This window comes from Aquarana catesbeiana, linkage group LG04 (genome assembly GCF_042186555.1).
Source record: "Aquarana catesbeiana isolate 2022-GZ linkage group LG04, ASM4218655v1, whole genome shotgun sequence".
NCBI lineage: Eukaryota > Metazoa > Chordata > Amphibia > Anura > Ranidae > Aquarana > Aquarana catesbeiana.
This window is the reverse complement of record NC_133327.1, coordinates 136,571,416-136,598,855: the sequence shown is the minus strand read 5'-3', so window position 1 is coordinate 136,598,855 and position 27,440 is coordinate 136,571,416. Positions and strand designations below refer to the sequence as shown.

At 39.8% G+C, this 27,440-nt stretch overlaps 1 protein-coding gene across 11 annotated transcripts in view; it reads left to right on the top strand.

Moving 5' to 3' along the window:
• The window catches only part of KIF1A (kinesin family member 1A), a 245,328-nt gene that overhangs the window by 157,815 nt on the left and 60,073 nt on the right, over positions 1–27,440 (top strand). For 10 of the 11 annotated variants that reach the window (XM_073625729.1, XM_073625728.1, XM_073625726.1 and 7 more), the window contains exons 19-32: positions 81–164; positions 1,249–1,429; positions 1,830–1,902; positions 3,513–3,606; positions 3,741–3,889; positions 6,532–6,710; positions 7,830–7,967; positions 13,034–13,152; positions 14,798–14,883; positions 19,247–19,382; positions 21,544–21,709; positions 22,090–22,180; positions 24,413–24,531; positions 25,388–25,443. In XM_073625729.1, the coding sequence (XP_073481830.1) occupies positions 81–164; positions 1,249–1,429; positions 1,830–1,902; positions 3,513–3,606; positions 3,741–3,889; positions 6,532–6,710; positions 7,830–7,967; positions 13,034–13,152; positions 14,798–14,883; positions 19,247–19,382; positions 21,544–21,709; positions 22,090–22,180; positions 24,413–24,531; positions 25,388–25,443 (1,671 nt within the window). Of the gene's footprint in view, positions 1–80; positions 165–1,248; positions 1,430–1,829; positions 1,903–3,512; positions 3,607–3,740; positions 3,890–6,531; positions 6,711–7,829; positions 7,968–11,022; positions 11,251–13,033; positions 13,153–14,797; positions 14,884–19,246; positions 19,383–21,543; positions 21,710–22,089; positions 22,181–24,412; positions 24,532–25,387; positions 25,444–27,440 lie in introns of all 11 variants that reach the window. The other variant, XM_073625730.1, reaches the window with a different exon arrangement.

Genomic DNA, 27,440 nt, shown 5'->3' with positions numbered 1-27,440 from the left:
ATAATCTATTGTATAGTCTGCAACTCAGACTTATAATACTGCGATCATAGAATGTTTTTCTCATCGCTGTCATGTCACAGTGGTGGTGACCCTGGAGCCATGCGATGGGGCTGACACTTATGTGAATGGGAAGAAAGTGACAGAACCAATTATACTGAGATCTGGTAAGACTACTTTTGTTTTCATTAAATCTAAATCAGATGTCAGATATAAAATATGCAGTTTTCCAGGTATCATCTGTCTACAAATTACACTTTGTTATCTATACCAGAAAATACAGCCTCCAAAATCTCCAAGAACCAGGAACTAAAGGCAAACTGGCTGTTCACTTTGACAGAGACTTTTAACTTTGCATGGGAATTTGCCCTTAGTGATTGTGGTGAAAATTCGCTTTTCAAAGCATACCCAACCATGTGCAGGGGAAAACCCCCCAAAAAACTGTATTTTTACTTCCACATGATTGGAAGATGGAAGTCAGCAAAGCTTAACTTCATTCATTCAAGTTGAGGGAAATTCTTTAGCATTGTGAAAATTCGTCCTTAGTAAATCAACCCCGATGTGTGCCTCAGTTCATTTTCTAGTTTTCTATTTCAGTAATACTTTAAAGTTCTAGTAATATAGCGTCTAAAAAAAAAATTGCTCATATAACAGCTGTTTTACTATGTACACACTTTTAAGGTAACTTGCCAGCTATTTAAAACTAAGATCACTATGAGTTAGCAGGAAAACTGCTGCCTAAGAGCAGACACCACAGAATCCCTGCTATCATCTCTATCATCTTTAAAAAAAAAATCTATGTTAATCTGTGAAACTAGGGTCACTGTTACTTGGGCCTCATTTCCATACCTTCTAGGCCTACCAACTTCCATCCTTCTGTCTAGTGAACATGCCACTAATGGCCACTTAAGCCCTTTCATTTTACTTGGGGATGACGGGTTCAGCAGAGAAGTCAGGGAAGGCAGGCTCAAATATCATTTGAAACTAGTTTCAAAAATGAAATCTTGTGGTGTCTGCTGTTAGGCAGGACTTTACCCTTTAAAAATATAAAATGGCTGTCAGATTGACTATAAGTATATTACACCCAAAAACTGCTCCACAAGTACATTAACAATTATCATGTTTTTGTTGCAAAACAGAATTATCCATTGTATAATCATAAGTGGTACTACATGAAAACATTATGGCTACAATTAACTCACCTTGTTATTAAACATAGCTGTATTAATTTAGTCTTATCTCTTAATTCAGGTAATCGAATCATAATGGGTAAGAGTCATGTATTTCGCTTTACCCACCCTGAACAAGCACGTCAAGAGAGAGAGCGCACTCCCTGTGCTGAGACCCCTATGGAACCCGTGGACTGGGCTTTTGCTCAGAGGGAGCTGCTTGAAAAGCAGGGCATAGACATGAAGCAGGAAATGGAGCAAAGGTATCTATCACAATGGGGGTACAAAATTCTACTGTTGATGCTTACATAAAATAGGACTTCCAAAATTTGGGAAAAAATACCCAGTATGACCTGCAAGCGGAAAGCAGTCACAGAATGCTAAGACATTTAGATGTACAGTATCTCACAAAAGTGAGTACACCCCTCACGTTTTTGCATGTGACAACACTGAAGAAATAACACTTTGCTACAATGTAAAGTAGTGAGTGTACAACTTGTATAACAGTGTGAATTTGCTGTCCCCTCAAAATAATTGTATTGTAGGCCCAACAGTGTCCATTATAGAGGAGTATAGGCCAATCTCTCTGCCGATTAACGTACTAATGCTTTGTATATTTCTGTAAGAAGGAATTTAAGAGGCTTCCAATCTCTTACCAATTAGGCTTCAAGAGCTGGAAGATCAGTACAGAAAGGAACGTGAAGAAGCAAATTACCTCCTAGAGCAACAGAGACTGGTAAGCTATTATTTGATTAAAAGGATTTTACTACAATAGTCTCAATGATTATGTAGATTTATGGGGCGTACACACGGTCAGACTTTTTGGCTACAAAAGTCCGACAGCCCGTCCGACAAACTTTCGACTGACTTTTGGCGGACTTGCGGCGGACTTTCTAACGAATGGACTTGCCTACATACGATCACACAAAAGTCCGACAGATTCGTACGTGATGACGTACACCGGACTAAAATAAAGAAGTTGATAGCCAGTAGCCAATAGCTGCCCGAGCGTGGGTTTTTGTCCATCGGACTAGCATACAGACGAGCGGATTTCTGGGTCCGGCGGAGTTGCGACGTAAAGATTTGAAGCAAGTTCCAAATCTAAAGTCCGTCAGATTTGCGACTGGAAAAGTCAGCTGAAAGTCCGGGGAAGCCCACACACGATTGGATTGTCCGCCGGATTTGGTCCGTTGGCGTCCGTCGGACTTTTGTAGCCGAAAAGTCCGACCGTGTGTACGCCCCATTAGAATGTTTAGGATACTATCATGCCCCCAACTTTTTGAGATGGGAATGAGGGACACCTATTACCAAAAGTATGTGGGTATAGGACTCCACTTCAAGTTTAGGGCAGCACAGTGGTGTAGTGGTTAGCACTTTCACCTAGCAACAATAGGGTCACTGGTTCAAATCCTGACCATGACACCATCTGCCTGGAGTTTGCATGTTCTCCCTGTGCCTGCGTGAGTTTCCTCCCACACTCCAAAGGCATGCTGGTAGGTTAATTAGATCCTGTTGAAAAATTGGCCAAATATGTGTATGTGTTTGTAAGCGTGTCAGGACCCCATGGGCAAAGGACCGCGCTATACTGCAGATGGACACCGGCAGCAAAAAGTGCCCTGAGGCGATTCAGTTTGCATAGGTAGCGCTATACAAGTCACTCATTCATTCTTTCAGTTTAGCACCGGGAAACACTTTTTGAAAGATACATAGTGCATTTTATATACAGCTATATAGATCAGACCAAAATGAGGGACAAACGAGGAGGAAAGAGGGACAGATGGACTTTGTTCCAAATCAGGGACAGTTGTGAGATATGTAATATACAAAGGGTAAAGAATAGCAAAATCTCATGTGTTGCTGCAAGTGTAGTTTCCTGCCTGAGAGAAACCTATTTACAAGATGGAAGCTGCCATTTCAAGACACAGTACTGAAGTTCTCAGTTTTGAATATTTTCTTCTCCATTGTCTTATTTTAGTGTAGACTTATTATTTTATATAAAATATTACTTGTTTTATAATTATATAACTGAATTCAGGAAACTGTATGTTCTCATTATTTACTCACTGTCTGCTTCCTGCGTTGCCTTGCTGCACAATGGGTGTTTTTTACTGCCTTTTCTCACAGCTCATTATTATTATCATTATTTTAGGTACTTATATAGCGCCGTCAATTTACGCAGCGCTTTACATATACATTGTACATTCAAATCGTTGGTAACAATTATATCTTATCTCAAGATATAATTCTATGGTGCATCAATAAAAATTGCCACAACATCATAGCAACCAATCCAATTTCACCTTTAGAATAGAATTGTTACAATAAAACACTTCTAACACCTCTCAGGATTATGAAAGTCGATTAGAAGCACTACAAAGACAGATGGATTCAAGATATTACACTGAGGCCAATGATGAAGAGGAGGAACCAGAAGATGAAGGTAAGAGATGCTATTTTAGAAGGTGTACATTTGCAGTTACGGATTGTATTGGATCAAATTGATATTTTGATTCCTTTATACAACTGTCTACAATAAAATACCCAGCTAATTGTTGAAACCCTATAACATTTCAGTTCAATGGACGGAACAGGAGTATGATTTAGCGCTATGGGCTTTTCGCAAGTGGAAATGGTACCAGTTCACTTCATTACGTGACCAGCTATGGGGCAATGCGATATTTCTCAAAGAGGCCAATGCAATCAGCGTTGAGCTGAAGAAGAAGGTAATCTTTTTTAGTAATATAATTTAAATTTGGTAATATGACTATATAGAAAGCTCTGATTATATATATTCAGGCTTTTTGTTACTTTTAACCATATGGGCAGCATCCAAGTCACGTCAATTATTATTATTATCATACAGGATTTATATAGCGCCAACAGTTTGCGCAGCACTTTACAACTTGAGGGCAAACAGTATAGTTACAATAAAATTCAATGCAGGATCAATCAGAGGGCCCTGCTCGTTACAGCTTACAATCTAGGAGGGAGGGTCAAGTGATACAAAATGTAATAACTATGTGGGATGATCTGATGGAGAAAGTAAAAGTACAGTTGTTAGCTGGGGGCCGGATAGGCTTCTCTGAAGAGAAGGGTTTTCAGGGATCTTCTAAAAGCAAGCAGAGTAGGCGATAGTCAGACAGATTGGGGTAGGGAGTTCCATTGGATAGGAGAGGCTCAGGAAAAGTCCTGGAGGTGAGCATGGGAGAAGGTGACAAGGGAGCTAGAGAGCAGGAGGTCTTGGGAGGAACAAAGGGAACGAGTAGGTTGGTGTATTGAGACTAGGTTAGTGATGTAGCAGGGGGCCAAGTTGTGGATGGCTTTGTAAGTTGTTGTTAGAATTTTGAATTAAATTTGTTGAGTGAGTGGAAGCCAGTGGAGGGATTGGCAGAGAGGGGTAGCAGACACCGAGAGGTTGGTATGGTGGATGAGCCCGGCAGCTGCATTCATGATGGACTGAAGGGGGGATAGCCTATGTAAAGGTAATCCTGTGAGGATGGAAGTGCAGTAGTTGAGGCAGGAGATGACCAGGGAGTGAACTAGGAGCTTTGTGGTGTCATTGGTTCGGAAGGGGCGTATTTTGGAGATGTTGCAGAGGTTGATACGGCAGGATTTGCAAAGTGTTTGCACGTGGGGCTGAAAGGATAATTCAGAGTCCAGGGTTACACCTAGAACCTTGGCATGCGGGGACGGGCTGATAGTAGTGCTATTGATCTCGACAGAGAGATCAGGGGCAGAGGCACGTGGGGGAGGAAAAATCATGAGCTCAGTTTTGGATAGATTGAGTTTGAGGAAATGGTGTTACATCCAGGCTGATAAGTCTGTTACTAAATTAGTGATATGTGAGGAAACTGAAGGAGTGAGCTGAGGGGTAGAGAGATAGATTTGGGTGTCTTCAGCATAGAGATGGTATTGGAACCATTAGAAGCTATTACCTGACCCAGGGAGGAGGTGTTGCCGGAGAATAAGAGGGGTCCAAGAACAGAACTTTGGGGGACCCCGACAGAGAAAGGGAGAGGAGAGGCGGAAGTAGAGTTGTAAGTGACACTAAAGGTGCGGTTGGATAAATAGGATGAGAACCAGCGAAGAGTACAGTCACAGAGAGCAAAGGCGTGGAGTTTTTTGAGGAGGAGGGGGTGGTCCACTGTGTCAAAGGCAACAGAGAGGTCTAAGAGTAGGAGTACAGAATAGTGTCCATTGGATTTAGCTGTTAGCAGATCATTTGTGAGTTTTTGGAGAGCAGTTTCCGTGGAGTGTTGAAGGCTGCAACCAGACTGAAGGGGATCAAGGTTATTCTTGGCGAGGTGGTCGCTCAGTCGGTTGTAGACCAGATGTTCAAGGAGTTTTCATTTATTATGGTTTATTTAATATGTTAACGTTAAATAGTATGATTATACTTATTACCGTTTATAATATATCTTCAATTCCCCTACCTGTCAAAGTTGTTTACACTTCATAAAGAGTGCATTCCCACATATTATAAGCACGTCTATCTAATTTGTAGAGTGCTATACTTTCTACCTGCATTGAGATACGCATCACCATTCTTCCACTTGAAACTAAAGTCATGCTGCTGCGAATGAAGCTAACATTTTCTGCTTATAAAGATAAATTGTCCAATGCAATGAGTCTTCAAAAGATTCAACCGATCTGAAAAATTCAAAGCTACCTATGCGCATGATAAATGATGTGCATTTTAAATGCAAAACATTTTCAGGGAAATGGGAAGGAAGTGAAAAGGTTGTTATACATAGCAAGTTAGGTATTAGCATTCATTTTCCAAACTCTGTAGGAACAAAACATAGCTTGATTGGTTGGTAATAGACTAGTAACTTCATCGTATCTATTGTTTTAATAAAATGTGGTTGATAAAGTGGTGTCATTTTGAAGTAGAGCTACCAGGGGTAAATAACAGTACTCATCAGTCTTTTAAACATCTTCTGGTCACGTTTTTATTTGGAAGTTGTCCTTTGAAATTAAATCAAGACAGCAATCAAAATGACTATGGGGTCTTAATGGTAGAGTCTGACCCCTTTTCTTTATCTTTTTGTGTATATCTAGTATATACTTTGAAACTTTTCTATTTTATTTTATCTGTTAGCTGAATACTACTCCTTAACTCACCTAATACTGTATGTCTTTTTGCTTTGACCTGCAGGGAGAGCTGCATACTAAAGATTTTTTGCCTTCATGCATATAATGAAAGTAAAAAACCTTCAGCCTTTACAACCACTTTAAGCTTTGATAATAAAACCTGGAAACTGATGCGTTTCTATGCAGAGCTGCACCAGATTTTGCATGCTCCAGTTTTAGTAAATCTTCCCTATGTGACTAGCATGTTTTTAATGGTTGTGACTGTTTGCAGGTTCAGTTCCAGTTTGTACTGCTGACAGATACTCTGTATTCACCACTACCGCCTGATTTGTTGCCCCCTGATGCTCACTCTGAACGGGAGAAACGTCCCTTCCCGAGAACCATTGTAGCTGTAGAGGTCCAGGACCAGAAGAATGGTGCTACTCACTATTGGACCTTGGAAAAACTCAGGTACTTTTGGAGCCCTTTTAATCATATATATAGTGTCATTTATACTTAAAAGCAGCAACAGTCATTAGGAATATAGCGAACATCATGCTATAGTCATTATTTAGCAGCTTTGGGGGTGTTGGTGGAAACTTGGGAAACCAATGTAAAACTCACATGTGGCAAAAACTGTATATAACTTTCAAGTAAATATCATCCCTGATGATAACTAAGCCTGACATTCTATAGCTAGAGATGAGTAAACTTTTAAAAACCTTCTCTTCTAGCAGTTCACCTATTCTTCTCTTGTTACCCTTTTTGATAGGTGTGAATCTGACAGCATTTTTTTAACTTTTTTTTTATATTGTCTTATGTTAAAAAGATTCATATCATCCCTCCAATAACCAAATAATACCAACATGGCACCAGGTATCCAAGCTAGTATTTCTATTTTAGAAGGGCTGAGAGCACGTTGACCCCAATATCCTAACCAAATAGAGTTTGGGGTGCAGCTGGTGTTTATAGTTATAATGGGTAAATTGTGGTTGTGACCTCTTAAGCTGGCAATAGATTTTTTTTTTGTTAGACCATTTTTTTCATTTACAGTATATAACCATTAAATACCTGACAGCTTGGGTGTGATGATATTCACTGATACCCGCAGCTCCACCACAGAACTCAGTGGATTAACGTTTTCAACTTTTGTAGTTTGTCTTTTTATTTTTTAGACTTGAGTGTTGCTATTCAAATAGCATACTTTGTGTGACAGTTTGGAGAAGGAAGCTATCATGATAAGATGACTTAAGCTGGCCAGACATTTTTAGAATTTTTTCATTCAGCCTGCAGGCTGAAAGAACAATATCGAACAGATTTTCCTATCCATGCTATACAGCACGGATGGACAAATTGTATTCTGGCATAACAGTTGTTATAATGCCTGCATCTGATTGGATCCAGCTGCTGTTGTCCAAAATGTTAGGTGGGAAGATGGTGACAGGTACCTACAGAGCAAATTTTGGCCAGTTCATTGGGAACTAGCTAAAATGTAAAAAGTATATGGCCAGCTTTACTCCGTTTAATAAAAAAAACTTGCTTTGCTGTGAAACACGCTTATTTATTGCTTCTGGATAAAAACTTCCACAGGCAGCGTCTGGACATGATGCGGGAAATGTATGACCGAGCAGCTGAACTGCCATCAGGTCTGAGTGAAGACTGTGATAATGTGGTGACTGGGGGTGATCCCTTTTATGATCGCTTCCCATGGTTCCGTCTGGTGGGCAGGTAAGCTCTTCCTCCCCTGTATTATTGTGTGCCCCTTGTTTCATCAATATGTCAATATTAGGTGTGACATACATAATGTTTCAAATGTGGTATCTAATTTTCACTAGATGTCCTCATTTATTATTATTTCCTGTCGGTCCCAACTTTACTAGGAGCTTTAGCTATTGCTGAAGATCCATTTTTTTTTAGCTCATTATTATTGGTATTCTTTTTTTTTATTTGTGTATATTAATTTCCTGTGGTTTGTATTATAAGAGATAAACACTTTTGGACAGTTTCCAAGATCTTTAAAAAGGCTTAAAAAACTGTGCAGAATTGTTTCCTTGGCAACAGCTATTGAAATATTGTACATAAGAGAACATAGCAATAAATCCCTTCTAAACATAGTATCAAAACCTAGGCACTTGTGTGCAGCAGTGGTTGGCCCCTGCAGTTAAAGCGGAGGTCCACACATATTGTAAACTTTATATTAATCCCTTCATGGCATTGAACAGATGTCTAAATGAAAAAAAAAAAACATTTTTTTTTCTATGTGTTTACCTTGTAATTGGTCTTTATAGTGGAACTTCCTGTTTTCTGACCCACGTGGGAGTAGGCGTGTATATTCTTTATCCCTGGTGGCGCACTGTATCCTGGGAGGGCGGCGCATTGTCTCCTGGGAGCTATCACAACTATCACTGTCTCCTGGGAGCTATCTGTTGCCATCACAATGGGGCGGGAACTTCTGATGACGCCGCCCGTTGTGATGGCAACCTGGAAGTTTACGGTACTCCATGCCATTAACACTGAGCATGCGCTGGAGCTAGCAGTGAATGTTGGTAGCTCAGCATTCACCGCATCCAGGAAGTAAATGCTTGTGGGCTTCACATGCTCACAAGCAAGATGGAACCGGCCATCCACAATTTTTAAAACTTTGTTTTTTATTCAAAACTGGACATCGGGGGGCATAGTTCACCAAACAAGTGAGTCTTAAGCCTTCGGTCTGGTATGGATTTTAAGGGGAACCCCCTACGCCAAAAAAAGGCATGGGGGTCCTCCCAAAATCCATACCAGACCCTTATCCAAGCACGCAGCCCGGCCCGTCAGGAAAGGGGGTGGGGACGAGCAAGCGCCCCCCCTCTCCTGAAACATACCAGGCCGCATGCCCTCAACATGGGGGTGGGTGCTTTGGGGGAGGGGGGCGCCCTGCGGCCCCCCACCCCAAAGCACCTTGCCCCCATGTTGACGAAGACAAGGGCCTCTTCCCAACAACCCTGGCCATTGGTTGTTGGGGTCTGCGGGTGAGGGGCTTATCGGAATCCGGGAGCCCCCTTTAATAAGTGGGCCCTCAGATCCCGGCCCCCCACCCTATGTGAATAAGTATGGGGTACATCGTACCCCTACCCATTCACCTAGGGAAAAAAGTGTCAATAAAAAAACACACTACGCAGGTTTTTAAAGTAATTTATTAGGCAGCTCCGGGGGTCTTCTTCCGACTTCTGGGGTCTTCTTCCGACTTCGGGGGACTCTCCGGCCTCTTCTCCCAGTGTACAGTTCTTCTCCGCTCTCTCCGGCCTCTTCTCCCGGTGTTCGGCCTCTTCTCCCGGGGTTTGGCCTCTTCTCTCGCTCTCCGGTTCTTCTGCTGGGCTCCTCCGCTATCTTCTGCTCTTTTGCCGCTTTTTTGCTAGTGGTGGCCCGGCCTTCTGCATCGTCTTCTTCCCTCTTCTCTTCTTCTGATGTTGACACGACGCTCTCTCCCACTGTAATGCTGTGTGAGCACCTTGCAATGACTTATATAGGCATGGGGCGTTGACACTGGGTGATGTTATCCAGTGACCCCACCCCCTTATGACGTCACAGTCCCAGCATGCCCGGGTATACCGCCATTTTTTCCTAAGGGCCTGGTATGCCCCCAGAGGGGAATTCCCTCTCGCCGCAATAGGAAAATGTGTTTTTCCTATTGCAGCCAGCGCGAAATGTACAGTATCCTGTCGCTGAGAACCAGCGCGATGGGATCGCGCTGGAAACATTCTCGCGGCTGCATACTGTAGTTTGTACAAGAGTCCAATGGTTTTGTGTACGCACGATCGGACTTTGCTCCATCGGACTTTTGTTGCCGGAAAGTTTGTGCGTTCGCACAGCCAACAAAAGTCCGATGGAATCAGAAAAAGTTTGTCCGATGGAGCGTACACACGGTCGGGTGTTGCTCCAAAACAGCTAATTTGCATGTTTGTTGTCAAAAAGTTCGATCGTGTGTACGGGCCTTTACATTGTTATTATATTAGTGTCTGCATGTTTGAAAAAAAAAAAATGAATGGTCGGTGGACCTCCGCTTTATTGTAACCATAGAAAGGAGATGAAAATAAGAAAATGCTAATTATTGTTTGGCTGTTGGCATGTATATGGTATGAACATGGTAAATCACCTTTAACAATGGCCGTCTTAAAGGCTAAGTTCACCTTTAAATGGTTGCTCCTTACTAATGGACATTTCATGTAACACTGCAAGCACAAGTAAAGGAAAAATACTGCTGCTCACAGTTTACAGTATACATCATATATGTGTAACTTTACGTATGTTTTACTTTTTTTGCAACAGGACAGGTGTATTTGGCTGGTTTCTTTTTGATATTTATTTTAATTTGTTGTAAAGCTCAAAATGTTCATTATATAGGGTACTGCTGTACTAACAAAATGTTGGCATGTTCATGATGCCATTGTATGGACATATGATCAATCAATTTATGTTTATAGTTACCTTGGTTACCCCACTAATTTCTTATTCTCTATTTAAAAATGGAAAGAACACAGTATTGATCAAGGAAAAATATTGTTGTGGCCCTTAACCTTGTTATCCATGCTTCCCTACTTCACCACCTTTTCTGTCCATTGGTTTGTAGTTTCTCATTCATAATTCTATATCCTGTGTACCTCCCACCCCGCCATTCTTGTAATGTCACCACCAGAATATTTTCTTTAGCCCATTTTCTAAGATCCTCTGGGTTTTCCAGCCAACAGTGCGGATTAACCAGTTCTGTCTTGTACTAACCTTCCCCCTCCCCCCTTTCTGATCTCAGCTCTCCCTTATTCACCACATGCATGAGCGACAGCATGGCCGAAATAACCCCCTCCCCCACCCTCTCAAGCCCTGGCTCCGAGGGCCCAGAGCCGGCCTCCCAGCTTGAAGAGGAGGAGGGTTTGGAGTATGAGGAGGAAGAGGAAGATGGATCCCAGGAGCATCCCTGCTGTGCTGTCAGATCCGACCCGTTTCATGACCGCTCCCCTCTGTTCAGTGTAGTGGGAAGGTTCGTCAGGTCTGCCCAGAGCATGCTGGGAAGCAACTAGCTCTTTCAGGGTGACACACCTAAGTGCACTACTGGTGTACCCTATAGATTTTGTATAGTTACACAATGATCCACAATGCAAAACATCTATGTTGAAAAATACTTTTAAAACCATAGTTGTATTATTAGGTCATGTAGGCATAGACAATATGTTTATCTCTCTTTTCTAGCGCCCTAGTAATTTAAAAAATACTGGGGACTTCACTGGGACTGATAATGAAATTACCTGGAAAAAATGGTGATTTGAACAGTTTTGCCTTAGTCTAGCAGTCAGATTTAATATTGTGATATTACAAGGGCCAGTTATAATAGTTCCTGATCAGCAAACTGGTATTTCGGTTACAGAGGACCTGTCCAATGGCTGATCATATTTTATGGGTATTTCAGTGTCAAAACTTTGACTCCCTTTCTACTGTAGAGTCCCACTCCACCAGCAAAGGAAGCCTGGCTCCTTCTTCTGCAAGGCAGTGGGACCTCATTATACAGGCTGCAAAAACTGGGGAGGGCAAGGTATAAATGTTACCATTGGAACCCACCATAACAAGCTTGGAAGAAATTTGAAGGTTTTTGAGCATGATAATATTCATTTTAAAAAGCATAGTCAGACTTAGAGTGTTAATAATTCATTATTCATTCACTATGAAAGAATTGTCTCTCACATCTAAAAACAAGGTGAACTTTAATTAGGACACCCTAATTTTATATTGTTGTTTGCATACTAGACTGTCCTTGTAAAAAGTAAAGGAACATGTGAAGTTTTAGATGATTTTACTCATATTATGCATGTTTATCCTTTTACATATGTTAGCCAGCACACGTATGGTCTTTGTTCTTTACAATTTCCAGCTGCAGCAAAATGAGAGTTGAATAGGAGATAGTACACACATATAGGGATTGCACAGTCTGTACAGCATAGCATGTTCATTAATTCTGTGAAATGCCTAAATACATGCATAGTAAACATTTGTAACCGCCTGTTTTGTTAAGGTGCCAAAATTATATTTCAGGTTTATTATTTTCTTCTTGGTGGGTAGTGCACTGTCAGGATTGTTATGTTCAGAATTTTTAACTTTACACATTAATCTACCAAAAAAAATGGTTTGGTAGCATTGTGAGGATTCTTTTTTTCCACCGGTATGAGGAAAGAGCTGGCTCCTTCTCTGTTTCTCTGTTTCTTTTTGCCTTGTTCTATTTTCATTTGATTTGTTTCAGGTTTTGGCCGGCACACCCATACACCTTTATTGCTCTGCTGCTGGCCTTTTCCTTCACACAGAACACCAGGGTCCACCAGCTGGCCCTCCTCACTGCCTCCAACCCTCCCTCACCTTCACAGTTCCTTCCTTTGTTGTCCACCCAGTTTGTTTCTCCATCCCATTATCCCTTGTTCCCCTGCTGTAGCTGACCCACGCACTCCTCGGCTGCTCCTGGCTGACCACCCACATATGTTTTCTTTGGCTTGGCAGCTCTTGTTGTGGTGTGAGCTGTGCCCTTCCAAATAAAGTATTGCTGCGTGTGTCCTGACCTATTCTTTCTTGTTTTTCTTCACCTTCTTTTATCTCCCCTATCCTTTTTCTTCACAAATCTGTTTTTCATTTTTTGTGTTCTCACCTTCCAATACATTCTTCATTTCTCCTATCAATTTACTCTACCACTCCCACCTGTTCTCATTACACTTCCCTCCACTACCTTCTTCTTCTTTTTCTGTCCCTATCTCTCCCCCTGTAACCTATCTCCCCCTCTGCAGGGCCTTTGTCTACCTGAGTAACTTGCTGTATTCTGTGCCCTTGGTCCATCGAGTCGCCATTGTCAGTGAGAAAGGGGAAGTGAAAGGATTCCTTCGGGTTGCTGTTCAGGCCATTTCTGGTGAGATGTTTTACATTATTTATTTATTATTTATTTACATTATAATTATTATATATACATTATACCTGTAGGCTTGCATGTATGTCTACCTTTAATTTAATGCTTTGATACAAACCGTTGCATATAGCTACTACTATTGCTAAATAATCATATTTTTAAACAGAAAATATATCTGCTCAATCAATAGACTATAAAATAAATAGCAGCTGTGCACAATGTCCAGACACGTGACATACAAATACATATAAAACAAAATGGTGCAGTGCTAAAATTCACATGTGATGAACATGTGCAAATAAATCAATGAATAAGATGACAGTTGAATGTCCACTAAGGTTCAGGTCCACAGAGGTAATCCAAGTACCTGTGCAATCATATTGAAATTTATCAAGATGAGAAGTCCCACGCGCCGTTAAGGAAACAAGAAAGAAGACAGAATGGGTGATAGCAACCAAAATCAATAAGCCGCGCTTACCAGATAGTATGCGACCCCCTAATAAGAGCAGTCACATAAGTGCTATTTACAATAGCCAAGCCAAACGATCCAGCAGATGCAGAGGCAGATGACCATGAACCAGGAAGTACAGCCCTCAAACGTAACTCCTCCGTGGGGTGACATAAAATCACCAGGCCTGTGTAGCCCGGAGAAAGCAGAATAGACACCTATTATAAATAATTATATTAGTACATATCCAAACATCTGGTGACTTCTTCCATATGTGCAATACATACATTTTAATTGTTGTGTTGGGTCAGAGTCAGATTAATATGAACTGATGAGAAATTATGAATTTCAAATTGATTTTATGGGACACACATATTTCATACCTTGGATAGGTACAGTAGAGGGTACATACTGGGTACAGTAGAGGTGCCTGCAGAGTCCTTACCCTTTTTTTGTGTTTTGAGCTACATTTAGAGATAAGGAACAAAGAGCTGCATTAAATATAGAAAATAGAATTTAATGGTAAAAAATAATAATTTGCATATGATTACATTACATAACTTTTTTAAAACTACCCCCCCCCCCCCCCTCCTACTTCAGTCTAGTAGCTAGCCTTAGTATCAAACTAACAAGATTAAAGTCATAGGCACATAAAACATGCTAAGGCTGAGGTCAGAGAGACTGAAAGACAGTCTGTCCACTATGTATCATTACACCTGGAACATACAACCAGAAGACTAGGGCAAATCTACTCTGACAGCTGTACTGAAAATGTGTGGCCCTACCATGTATGGAATGTAAGTTCACCTTGTTCCAAAACAAACTGCGAAGGAACATCAGTAATAAGCATCCACATGGACTATGCTGGTAAACATTGTGAGGGTCTTCAATGTTTTATTACATCCTAATGATGATAAAATCATCATTAAATTACCTCTGTTTCATTCCATTTTTAAAAGAAGAGTATCTTATAATCCGGCTATTATTTATGCAGATTGCTGCAAGCAACATTACATTACAGGCTGGGCAAAACATATTTTCTCTGGACATATGTTTCTATATGGTTGAAGATTCCTCTAGTGGGAAAAGATAACCCGTGTCACATTTTTTGACAACTTATTTTTAAAATATTGCATACAATCAAGATACATTATTAGACTGTGTATATGGATATGACCCAACGTTATTTTTTTGTTTTAGCTGATGAGGAAGCTCCTGACTATGGCTCAGGGGTCAGACAGTCTGGAACAGCTAAAATCTCTTTTGATGACCAACATTTCCAAAAGGTGAGAAAACATATCTAATACTTCATTTAAAGATATATACAATATATATCTCCATTCTAGACATAATTAACCTCAAGACTGTGTGCTTCCTTGGGTATAGCAACCAGTTTCGACTAAGCCTTTCATATTTTGGATGCATGTTAGAATACAGAAGATAGAGGTTGATTGGTTGTTTGGGCACAACACTTTTAGATTCCTAACTATTTGGCCTCCGGAAGATTTACCCCCCCACTTCATGAGCAGGCCATTTTTTGCGATACGGCACTGCTTCACTTTAAAGCGGGGTTCCACCCAAATTTTGAACATTATCTCTATGCATTCTCTTCCTTGCCTAGATGCTGACATGCTGTGTAAAAAAATTTAAATCGCCGTAATTACCCTTTTTTTTCTAATCTTCTTAGCACTTCCTGGTTTTCCTCCCATGGGAGTAGGCATGTTTCTAGCCTCTCCCAGACCTCCCACAGTCCCCTGGGAGCTAGTCTCAGGCTTCCCAGCATGCATTGTGCAACAGCGTCATCACAACATCTCGGTGAATGCTGGGAGCACAGCATTCACCGCATACAGGAAATACATGCTTGTGGGCTTCAAATGCCCACAATGAAGATGGAAACCGCCTTCAGTGAATTTTATAAGTTATTCTTTACAACTCGGACACAGGCGGACTTATTACACAGAACATGTGAGTAGATAATCATGAGAAGAAAAGTTTGTGAATGAACTCCAAAAAAAAAAAAACGATAGATAGGTGGACCCCCGCTTTAACTGACAATTGTGCAGTCGTGCAATGCTATAACCAAATAAAATGTATGTCTTTTTTCCCCCACAAATAGAGCTTTCTTTTGCTGGTATTTGATCACCACTGCGGTTTTTATTTTTTGCGCTATAAACCAAAAAAGATCAACAATTTTGAACAAAAAACAACAATATATTTTACTTTCTGCTATAAAACATATCCAATAAAAGAAAAATTTTAAAAATCTAATTTCTTCATAAATTTTGGGCCAATATGTATTCTGCTACATGTTTTGGTAAAAAAAATCCCATCTACAAACTATAGGATGTATTTATGGAATTTTAATTTTTTTTGCACTGTCACTGTACTAATGGCACTAGCTGAGAAGGGGTTAAACATTTAGGGTAATCAAAGGGTTAAATTTGTGCCTAGCCAGTGTTTGTGTGTACTATATGTGCTTCTTTTACAAGGGGAAGACATGGATTCTAGTCCCTGCTTTGCCTTCCCCCCTGTCAGAACTGGGATCTGCCTTGTTTACATAGGCAGATCCCCATCTGTGTTGTTTACACACAATCGGCGGGTGCTGGAGAACATTGAGTCCCCCAGACCCGCAGATTAGATTCTGCTGTAAGATTTCACAGTAGAGGCGGCCGCCGGTGGCATGAGCGCACGCCCCCTACAGGAAGTCTGGAATCATGTATATATATGTGTAAAACAGCTATAGGGTGGTCGCAGAGTGGTTAATTCATAAGTTCAAATAAAAATGTTTTGTGATAATTCTTTGTCTCCTTTTACCCTTACTCTTCAACATATACAGTAAATAAATGCTTACATGGGTTGGTAAGAAGGAGTCGTAGGTATTTACTCTGAGCTTATTGTTTGTTACAAAGTAAAGAATAGGCTAAACCAACACAAAACATGATCCATTGCTTTGAGTTAAAATTAGCTAGTGTTATTTGGAAATGTTTGCTACTCAATGGCCATGTTTTCTATGTGCATATATAGTATATAGTTACATAGTTAGTCTGGTTGAAAAAAAGACCATCTAGTTCAACCAATAGACTATTGGCTTGAGAAACCTAATTCCGGTCTTCTCCTTTCTCTCCAATTCGTTCTTTCTGTGCTGGGTGTGCAACGTGTTTGTAATATGGATAGCTCTTCATTTTAGAGGGAAATGCCTTAAAATCACCATCAAAGTGCTAAGAGCTCATGGATGAGGAGTATTCAACTTCTCTAGTGGAGGATCCAAAGAATCATGAGTTCAGCATCATTTACATATGATAAATTAGAATTAAATACTTTTCAAATTACAGAATTATTAAATGTTCAGCAACTATTTTTTTTTTTTTTTGGAGTGTAGAAGAGTCAGAACCTCACTCAGGCATGTATAGGTCTATGTGCCCCAATGGAATGCATTTCCTCTCTGTTCCTATCCTGGTGAAGCAACAGGAAGTAAGAATAAATCTGCCCAAAATAAGGTAAAATCCCACTATAGACTGGAATAGGTGTCCCCGTTGGGAATTTTTTAAACATTTAGCTTTCCCCTTTATTTTCTGCTCTGGTGACAAATGTCACCAGAGCAGAATAAAAAAAAAAGCAATCTTCCATATGGGGACACAGGTTTAAAAACCCAACATAGGCCCTAACCCTTTTTCAAACTAGGATCATTTTAGGATGGAATATCAACTTTTTTTTTTTAATTCCTTTTTCATGCAGTTTTTGAAAAGGACAGGAAAGTGAACACAAAACCACCAACATATTATATAGATACAAGCAATAAATCAAATACATGTAGATGATACAAGTGAAATGAAATATCCCAGAAACATGTGACACAGCAAGTATGCCACAACAGCGATTATAGTTAGGTCAGTTGGTCTCATGGCTCCCGCTCAGTTCTTTTATGAAATAAAACGAACCATTAAGCAAAACTGGCGAAGAACTTATGGAGCACGAATGGAAGAAGAAAAAGAGAACGAAAAAAAAAAAAAAAAGTGGGGGGGGGGGGGGTTGAAGAAGGAAAAAGAGGAGAGGAAGGTAAAGATCATATAGGAGGGAGGAAGGGGACATCCCCTGATGTCGTATGGTAGACAAATAAGGTAAAGTCCAGAAGCACTAGTCTTCGTCAGCTAACAACGAGTGCATGTGAAAAGTGTCCATGTGTGCCTGAACCTTTCTTCTAACCTTGGAGAGCAAAGTGTTATTGTTGGGGGAGGGTTCCTGTTTCCAGAGGGCAGGGATGCATGCCTTAGCCACATTTAAAAGATGAAACAGCATAGTTTTCCTGTATCTGTGCCAGGGGAGGTGGAAAAGGTGCAGCAGATATAGAGCTTGCTCATCCCCCAAGTCCCAGTCTGTCAATCATTTAATTAAGTCCCTCTCTTGTGATCAAAAATTTCAGAGTTTACCACACATCCAGAAAATTTGAAGAAGCATACCCGCTTCCCTTCTACAACGCCAGCAGACATCCGTTGTATAGGGAAACTTTTTATGCAAAAGCGTTGAAACCTTGTACCATCTGGTCAGATCATTATAGCCCAATTCCTGGTATTAATGCGTTATAGAGGAGTATTGAGCAAAATAGAGAACATCCTCTCATTGGGTAGGAGAGAACATAGTCCCAAGATCCCTCTACCATTTGAGCATGAATGGGGGTATAAAAGTGTCCAAGGTCTGGATCAGAAGTTTATATGCAGTTAAGACCGCATGGGAAGATGGCCCTGAAGCGAGGCAGAGGCGGTCAAAGAGTGGGATATCCCCTTTTTGAGAACAGAAGAAAAATGATGAAGCAGTTGTTTAAGATGCCACATATCCAAAGGGGAATCAAACATCTGTTTAAGAGCCAAAGTGGACTTCAGACCAGAGTAACCGAGGAAATCCCCAAGTCTATAGTTTCCAGCCTCCCAAGAGCTGGTATAAATGCCAAATCCGAAAGGCCAGGTGGGAACTCTAGGTTACCTAAAATTGGGTACAGACAGTAGATGTCTGAGATGAGGCTAGCTGTCCCATGGCTCAGCATGAGAGCCCTGAGATTTGGGCCTATGATGGGGTCGTTTTTAAGATCAGGGATCGAATTCTGCCAGATCCAGGGCGGGCAACACAAGGGGATGTCAGAACAGGATTGTTCCAGGGATATCAATGGCTTGGGCTCATAATCCCTACACCATGCAAAATAACCTGGTAATATTTCAGAGGGTCTGGGAACGCAACCCCACCTCGGAATTTTAGCATCGTGAGTAAAGGTAAAGGACAATTGAGGGCCCAAACAAATTGTAGAACCTTGGAATTTCAATTTAAATGCCAGATCGGGACATTTGTAGTTTTGTGGGTAAACAATATTTTGATTAGTTAAAATCGGCAAACACAATTATTTTGCTTTTCATAAAATATAAAACATTCCCCTCAGGTTGTAAGGTTTATTTTAGGAGATAAAAGGAATGTGAATTCCATATTATGATCCATCTTTTTTAGAAATAATTTTTTTTGTATTGTAGTTTACTGTATTATTCTATATAGTGGTATATTTTATTTTACTGTATTTATTTATTTTAATGTATGTAGCATCTGACAAATAGCTTGGAGTTTGTCATTACATTAGATATTCCCTTTCTATATGTCTCTGTAATTCAGTTCCAGGCTGAGACTTGTGCAGGAATGACACGCTCTGGTACATCGCAGGAGGAACTCCGAATAGTGGAAGGGGGACAGGGCCAGAACCCAGACAGTGGCCCAAGTGCTGATGAGGTTAACAATAACACTTGTGCACGTAAGTGAAATGTGTGTGTTTTGTAAGTACTGCGCAAAGATATTAAAGATTCATTGGCACAAATACTTTTTTGCAGTAGTCAGAAAGCAGCGGAAAATAAAGGGAACCTGTCAACATTGAAGCATGGGAGCTGGTGCTGCCAACTTGTTTTTAAAGATGCAAGCCCTAGGGGTGTTATCGTCATCATTTCATTACTACTTAAAGAGTACCTGTCACAACTGGGATTGTGCCAGAATCTGACCATTCATTCTTAAACTTTAATAAGTGTTCAAACTTACCTAGTAAGGACTTTTATTTCTCCTCTTATTTAGCTTACCTTACTCTGACTGAGGATTTGTTGCTGCTCTGCTAACTGCCTGACCCATGCTTATAACATGCTGTTTCCTGAGTGTGCATAACCAAATCACATGAAAGAGCCTTTTACAGTAGGTAGAAGGACTGTAAACTGCTGGAGATCTATGTGTTTGATACTTTAACACCTATGTAGAAACTGGAATATAGTGTGTGTTTATATAAGCATGCAGTTGACAGGGCAGAACTATTGCACCTCAGGAAATCTCTCACTTCTGACTCTCAGCTCCTAAGGTCTTTCTTAGACAGGATGAGAAGCTAAACGATGGGGTAAATAACACATTTTTGGTTAAAAAAATAAAAATAAAATAAATGTTAAAAAGACTGTAAAATAAAAAATTTTAAATAAAATAAATAATTTTCAAAAATGTAAAGCCTCCCCTGTAAACGCAAATACATACGCAAGTCCCGCGTGTATTTGTAAATGGTGATCGCAGCAAACATGTGAGGTATCACCTCGAACGTTGGAGCGATAGCAATAATTTTAGTTCCAGACCTCTTGCGTAACCCTAAACTGGTGAAATGTAAAGGCTTTAAAAGCGTCAATTTTAAAGCGTGACATGTTAGGTATCTTTTTATTCGACATAACATCATCTTTTATATTTTAACAAAAAAAAATTGTATTATTTAGTGTTCATGTGCAAAACAAAATTAATTAAAGTGTATTTTTTCCAAACAAATTGCATTTGAAATACCCCTGCGCAAATACAGTTCAACATAAAAATTTGCAACATCCACCATTTTATTCTCTAGAGTCTCTGCTAAATAAAATATATAATGTTTGGGGGTTCTAAGTAATTTTCTAGCAAAAAAATACAGATTTTTACACGTAGGAGAGAAATGTCAGAATTGGCATGGGTGTGAACTGGTTAAAAGCCTTGACAGGTTACTAGAGTTAACCATGAATTATGGCCCTAGATTTATTTCTCTCACTCAGATGGTAATACCTCTTTTGTGTGAAGCAATTTATCTTTACACACACATGTACATGCTATGCTGCGTATTTCCAGGACACCATGGTAGACAAGGGGTAAAGAAGAATTACATCTAAAATAATAATTGCATCCATATTGCAAAAAGCAAAAATGTGCATGTGTTATTTATTTGCATTGATGCTTGCCAAGCATTACAACAGCGACCAGTGCATCACAGAATAATGATCTGGCATCTGCAGATCCTTGCTCCAGCTCAGGTCTATACTGAGGTATAGACCTTCAGTTATGATGCTTGAGGAAATATCAATGATCTATTGAGAACTTCGAGTCCCTCTGCTGCATGGCAGATGGCACTTGTAATTTTTTCTTTTAAAGGTTTCTGTGAATGAATGATGCAGCTGTATGGACAAAGTCACATACACCAGTGCTAAATTCAAATATGACGGGTGGACCTTCTGTAAGTGGAGATTTGGTTTGAGGGTGGAGTCTGCAGGCTGTGACCATGTTACCAGTTACACCCTAAATATGGGTTAACACTAAACCTGTTCAGAAAAATTAGGGTATCTTTCTAGCCTTCTCTTACTCTATGAAAAATAGTGTTTGATTGCTGTTGTGTCCCTGTAAGAAAGATTTTTCCTCACTGTTCATTCCTATGTTTCTTGTTTGCATACCAGGAATATCTTCTAGATTGTAAGCTCTAACGAGCAGGGCCCTCTGATCCCTCCTGTTTGGATTTGTATTGTAAGTGTACTGTCTGCCCTCATGTTGTAAAGCGCTGCGCAAACTGTTGGCGCTATATAAATCCTGTATAATAATAATAATAATATATATGCATAGCAGGAATACCTAATTGGTGTACTTTTTTTCTTTTCCAGCGTCTCAGCAAGCTGCTCTACTTGACAGCCCGATTAAGGCTTCTCTGGACCTGTGTGATGGAGGTGGACATCCCCTGAAACTGGGCAGCATCTTCACCTTTAGAGTGACTGTTCTGCAGGCCTCGAGCATCCCTCCAGAATATGCAGATATATTCTGCCAGTTCAAGTTAGTGGCTCTAGTCATGAATACACTTGTATGTTTCTATATCATAACAAATAGTCCTGCTTGCAATATATTCTGTTCCTCCCAGCAGTACAGACATCATCATAATCACATATATTATGATTTTTGATCTCTAATGATCTCTAATGGTGCATACAAACATTTATTATTATCTGTTGTTAAAATATGTCAGTTAAATGTGATTTATTTATGCTTAGTTGGCACCTCTGGATTTAAGTATACTTACTGGCCACATAAAGTTGATAAAATGATCCCTTACATCGTTAAGGGCACAATCCTTTACTGATGATTGGGTACGTGTTTGATTTTTTCACTGAGAATGGACAAAAATCCTCAGCTGCAATGTGCATTTTACTTTTCAGTTTCATCCATCGTCATGATGAGGCATTTTCTACGGAACCTTTGAAAAACACGGGCCGTGGACCTCCACTGGGCTTCTACCATGTTCAAAATGTAAGACATGCCCACCATTCAACACATTGAGCAGATCTGTGATTGTATATGCCTTACTAAAACTGATTGGAGATTGAAATTTTGTTTCTTGTTGCTGAAGGATTCTAATGTACAGTGCATAAAACTCAGTTTTTAGTACCTATGTCTCTAGTAAGACTTGCACGCAAGCACAGACAGTTCACTACACTATATCCACTACATCAGTGAGATCTGCACCCCAACACACATCTCACTTCCCAGTATCCCTTAGTGACCAATCAGTGTCTAGCACTACTCAGTATCAGTATCACCTGTTAGATCTGCAGCCTATTGCACACAGCTAACTCCACATTATTAATTTCACCTGTCATCTACATTCCAACAAACTCATCCCAGGAAGTTTTGGAGCTCTACCCGATCAAGACAACCCAGAAATTGCTGCAGTGCTGGTAAACTTGAAGGCTGCTGCAAAGTTGTAAAGTCACTTTAAGTATACAAATACAGTGCATCGGGAAAGTATTCACAGCGCTTCAATTTTTCCACATTTTTTTATGTTACAGCCTTATTCCAAAATGGATTAAATTCATTATTTTCCTTAAAATTCTCCAAACAATACCCCATAATGACAACGTGAAAAAAGTTTGTTTGAAATCTTTGCAAATTTATTAAAAATGACAAACAAAAAAATCCCATGTTCATAAGTATTCACAGCCTTTGCTCAATGCTTTGTTGAAGCACCTTTGGCATCAATTACAGCCTCAAGTATTTTTGAGTATGATGCTACAAGCTTGGTCCACCTATTTTTGAGCAGTTTCCCCCATTCTTCTTTGCAGGATCTCTGAAGCTCCATCAGGTTGGATGGGTAGCGTCGGTGCACAGCCATTTTCAGATCTCTCCAGTGATGTTCAATCGGGTTCAAGTCTGGACTCTGGCTGGGCCACTCAAGGACATTCACAGAGTTGTCCCATAGCCACTCCTTTGTTATCTTGGCTGTGTGCTTAGGGTCGTTGTCCTGTTGGAAGACGAACCTTCTCCCCAGTCTGAGGTCCAGAGTGCTCTTGAGCAGGTTTTCATCAAGTATGTCTCTGTATATTGCTGCATTCACCATTCCCTCAATCCCTATTAGTCTTCCAGTTCCTTCCACTGAAGAACATCCTCACAGCATAATGCTGCAACCATCATACTTCATTATAGGGATGGTATTGGCCAGGTGATGAGTGGTGCCCGGTTTACCTCCAGAAATGATGCTTGTCATGCAGACCAAAAAGTTACATCTTTGTTTCATCAGACCAGAGAATTTTGTTTCTCATGGTCTGAGAGTTCTTCAGGTGTCTTTTGGCAAACTTCAGGTGGGCTGTCATGTGCCTTTTACTGAGGAGTGGCTTTTGTCTGGCTTGATTGGTGGAGTACGGCAGAGAGGGTTGTTTCCTATGGAAGGTTCTCCTCTCTCCATGGAGAAACTCTGGAGCTCTGTCACAGTGACCATCAGGTTCTTGGTCACCTCCCTGACTAAGACCCTTCTCTCCTGATTGCTCAGTTTGGCTGAGCGGCCCGCTCTAGGAAGAGTCCTTGTTGTTCCAAACCTCTTCCATTTATGGATGATGGAGACCACTGTGCTCACTGGAATCTTCAATGCTGCATAAATTTTTCTATACCCTTCCCCAGATCTGTGCCTCGATACAATCTTGACTCGGAGGTCTACAGACAATTCTTTGGATGTGTGGACTTGGTTTGTGCTTTGACATGCACTGTTAACTGTAGGGCCTTATATAGACAGGTGTGTGTCTTTTAAAATCATGTCCAATCAAGTTGTAGAAGCATCTCAGAGATGATCAGTGGAAAAAGGATGCACCTGAGCTAAATTTTGAGTGTCATGACAAAGGCTGTGAATAATTATATAGATGTGATTTTTTTTTAGTTTTCATTTTTAATAAATTTGCAAAGATTTCAAACAAACTTCTTTCACATTGTCATTATAGGATATTGTTTTTAGCATTTTGAGGAAAATAATGAATTTAATCTATTTTGGAACAAGGGTGTAACAAAACAAAATGTGGAAAAAAGTGAAGCGCTGTGAATACTTTCTGTATGCAAAGTAGTTCCTAATTCTATCTTTCTTGACTTATGTTTACTTCTACCTATTGTATATGTGTATAAGGATATACATTTGTTTCTTTTTATGTGGTCCAAATTGAAGTTTTGGAGGCACTTTGTTTGATACTTCAATGTGTTCTCTTATTTTCCCTTTGGTAGATTGCTGTGGAAGTGACGCAATCCTTTGTGGAGTATGTGAAGACGCAGCCAATAGTCTTTGAAGTATTTGGGCATTATCAACAGCACCCATTCCCTCCCCTGTGCAAAGATGTGTTAAGGTAATTGATCCATAGTGCTGCATTGTAAAGATAACACTAGATGCTCAATAGCAGGGTCTGTTTATCCGCCGTGTATTATAATTAATGAAAGAGTATGCGATATGCTGAGTTCATTAACATAAAAGGCAGCTGTTATTTGACATAAAATTATTTATTTGCTACGTGACTTGTTTTCTACTCTTCTTAACGCTCGCTGATAGAAATTACATTGGTTTTGACAATTGGTGCTCTTTCTAGCTTAGTAGATTCAGCCTAGTATGACAAATTAGGAAACAGATTAACAGTTCAGAGAAAGTTTATAAAGTAGTGAATGCAACTTTCACCAAACCTTGATTGTAGGTGAGTCAATCACTATCATTTAAAACACATTCACCACTAAGACACACCAGCAGTGAATGTTTGGTGAATGTCATATTTACTGCTTTATAAATATGCCCCTTAGTGATACTATAAAAAAATAAAACATGTGAAATGACACAATTACTAAAGGACACGTGTACTGAAAGAAACATGGTGGTTGCTTTGCAAAAAAAAAGTACCAGCTCCCTGGCTGTATTTTACTTTAATACTTTCTATACACTGAACCAAAATACTGTAAGCATGCAGACTAGAAAGTCAGAGGGAAGTCTCCTGATTTACATAACTGCACCAGACCCATGCTTCAGATTATTAAAGCCATTAGATGAGCATGACAGCCAGACAGTTAGCATTTTATGAAGCAGAGGTTCAGAATGCCAGCCATTCCTTCAGTACAGGTTTTTCTTTAAATCTTTGGGAAACTATTTTATGATAACTGTGCATCATTGCAGAGAATGAAATACCACCTGCAACTTATCAAAAACTCTCTCATTCACAGTCCCTTGCGCTCCTCCAGACGCCTCCTCCCTCGAGTCATGCCTTTGTCCAAACCAGGTAACACACATATTTACCCATCTTACCAGATTGCAAGTCTATGATATGTTTTCCGTTTCTGTCTCCATTTAAAAAAAAAAAACACATATTTTGAAGCTAGTAAAGGAAAGATACAAGGGGGGGGGGGGGTGGATACCTTGCGCCAAATTAAATAAATAGTGAGAAATTAATAGGAGCTGTTCCCCGAAGTACTGTAAAGAAACTACCTTGTATAAAATAATAAATTTAAGGGGCGTTAATGCTATTAAACTATTTTGTTGGTGATAAAGTGTATAATAGGTGGGGTTAGTTTCAATCAATCCAGCCACCACCTTGAATTAAAGTACAAAGCACAGTACTTTGCACTTTAATTCAAGGTGGTGGCTGGTTTAGTTTAAACTAACCCCACCTATTATATACTTCATAACCAACAAACTGGTTTAATATCATTGGCGCCCCCACAATTTATTATTTTATAAAAGAAAACATAGAGACATGACATAGATTTAGAAGCACCCACCATCCTGGAAAGCGTCTGTAAAATAAGATCATATATATATATATATATATATATATATATATATATTATATACATATATATATAATTTGTATCCTACATTGTACAAATAGTAAAGGATTGACAAAGAAAATTGATTATGGAAGCCCTAAATTTTCCTTACAAATAAAATACGATAGTTGCAGAATATTTTTACTGTGATACAGCAGCCGGCAAGAATGATCGACAAATACTACAGCAATTTCTGTTATCCATGATCCCATCCTTTTCTCCATGTACATTTTGTAAAACAAATGCAGTATAAAACCAGACATTCTGAAGTTAATATGTATTTCCTAATTATGTTTTAACAAATCAATTCTATTTTTTTTTTTCTTTTCTACTGTGTATCACCTTTTGCTTCTTCTTTTCTGTTTACTGACATTTTCTATTTACTGATCTCACAAATCTCTGATTTACACTTGACTATTGGCTTCCTTCTATGTTACCCTAATGGGTACCATTCCTAGGCCTGCACACTCCATTCCTTCCCCCAGCACTACATTCTACTTTTCATATGCTGAGTTCACTGGTTCCCGTGCTGTCTGCAGATGAGGAGCATATAGGTAGCTCTCTTTTAAACACACTAAAGGGACAACCACAACAAGAGCTTTCGCTGTTAAGGATGGCTGGTGCTGTATTGAAGGCACAGAGACATGGTGCGTGTGGAGCCCTATAAGGTCATTTACTCACTTTGGTCTCACTGTGATAGTGTGTGTGCGCTGCATCTTTCCCTCATTTACTCTATACTGTGTAAATTGTGCATGTGCTGCATACAGTGAATCTTGATTTTTTTCCCGTGCTCTTGAAACAAGACCAACCAATCTAGGTATGGTAACTGTGCTCAAATACTTAACAGAAATGTTGTTACAAAACATGGGGAATTAGTTTAGTGGTCCTTTATTTTTCATATCCAGCTTACAAATGTGAAGACTAAGCCACTTACGTTTCAACAAAAATCTAGAAAACAAGAGGTTTATTTATTATTTTAAGATAAAGGCTGTGCATATGTGTAAAAGCTGTGCAGATCATTCCTATATACCCCTGTAGAACAGCTGGTTTATAGCACAGATACCATATAGTCTAAAATCACATAGGTTGCATGCAGTAGTTTTAGCATCTTTGAAGTAGGACTTGGGGAAAACCAAAACCAAAGCCAAGTTGCTTTTATTTTTGTGTTACGCTGAACAAATGATGAATAGTTGATCCAAGCCTTAAAAATAGGAACAGCAAAGATAGATCACTAAAAAAACAGGTCATATATAAAGTCAGGGAGCGTGGTAAAGCTTTAGATTGGCTATGGATGATGTCTCACAGAAAAGGTGGTGAGACCTGCCTGTGTCAAAAAGATAGCCATTAGGCCAACTACCAGATGCAGGCACCTGTAGTAAATGGATAGGTTTTTTTTATTTATTTTTTGCTTAAAGCGTTTGTTAACCTAAAAAAAAAAATGGATCCTGTT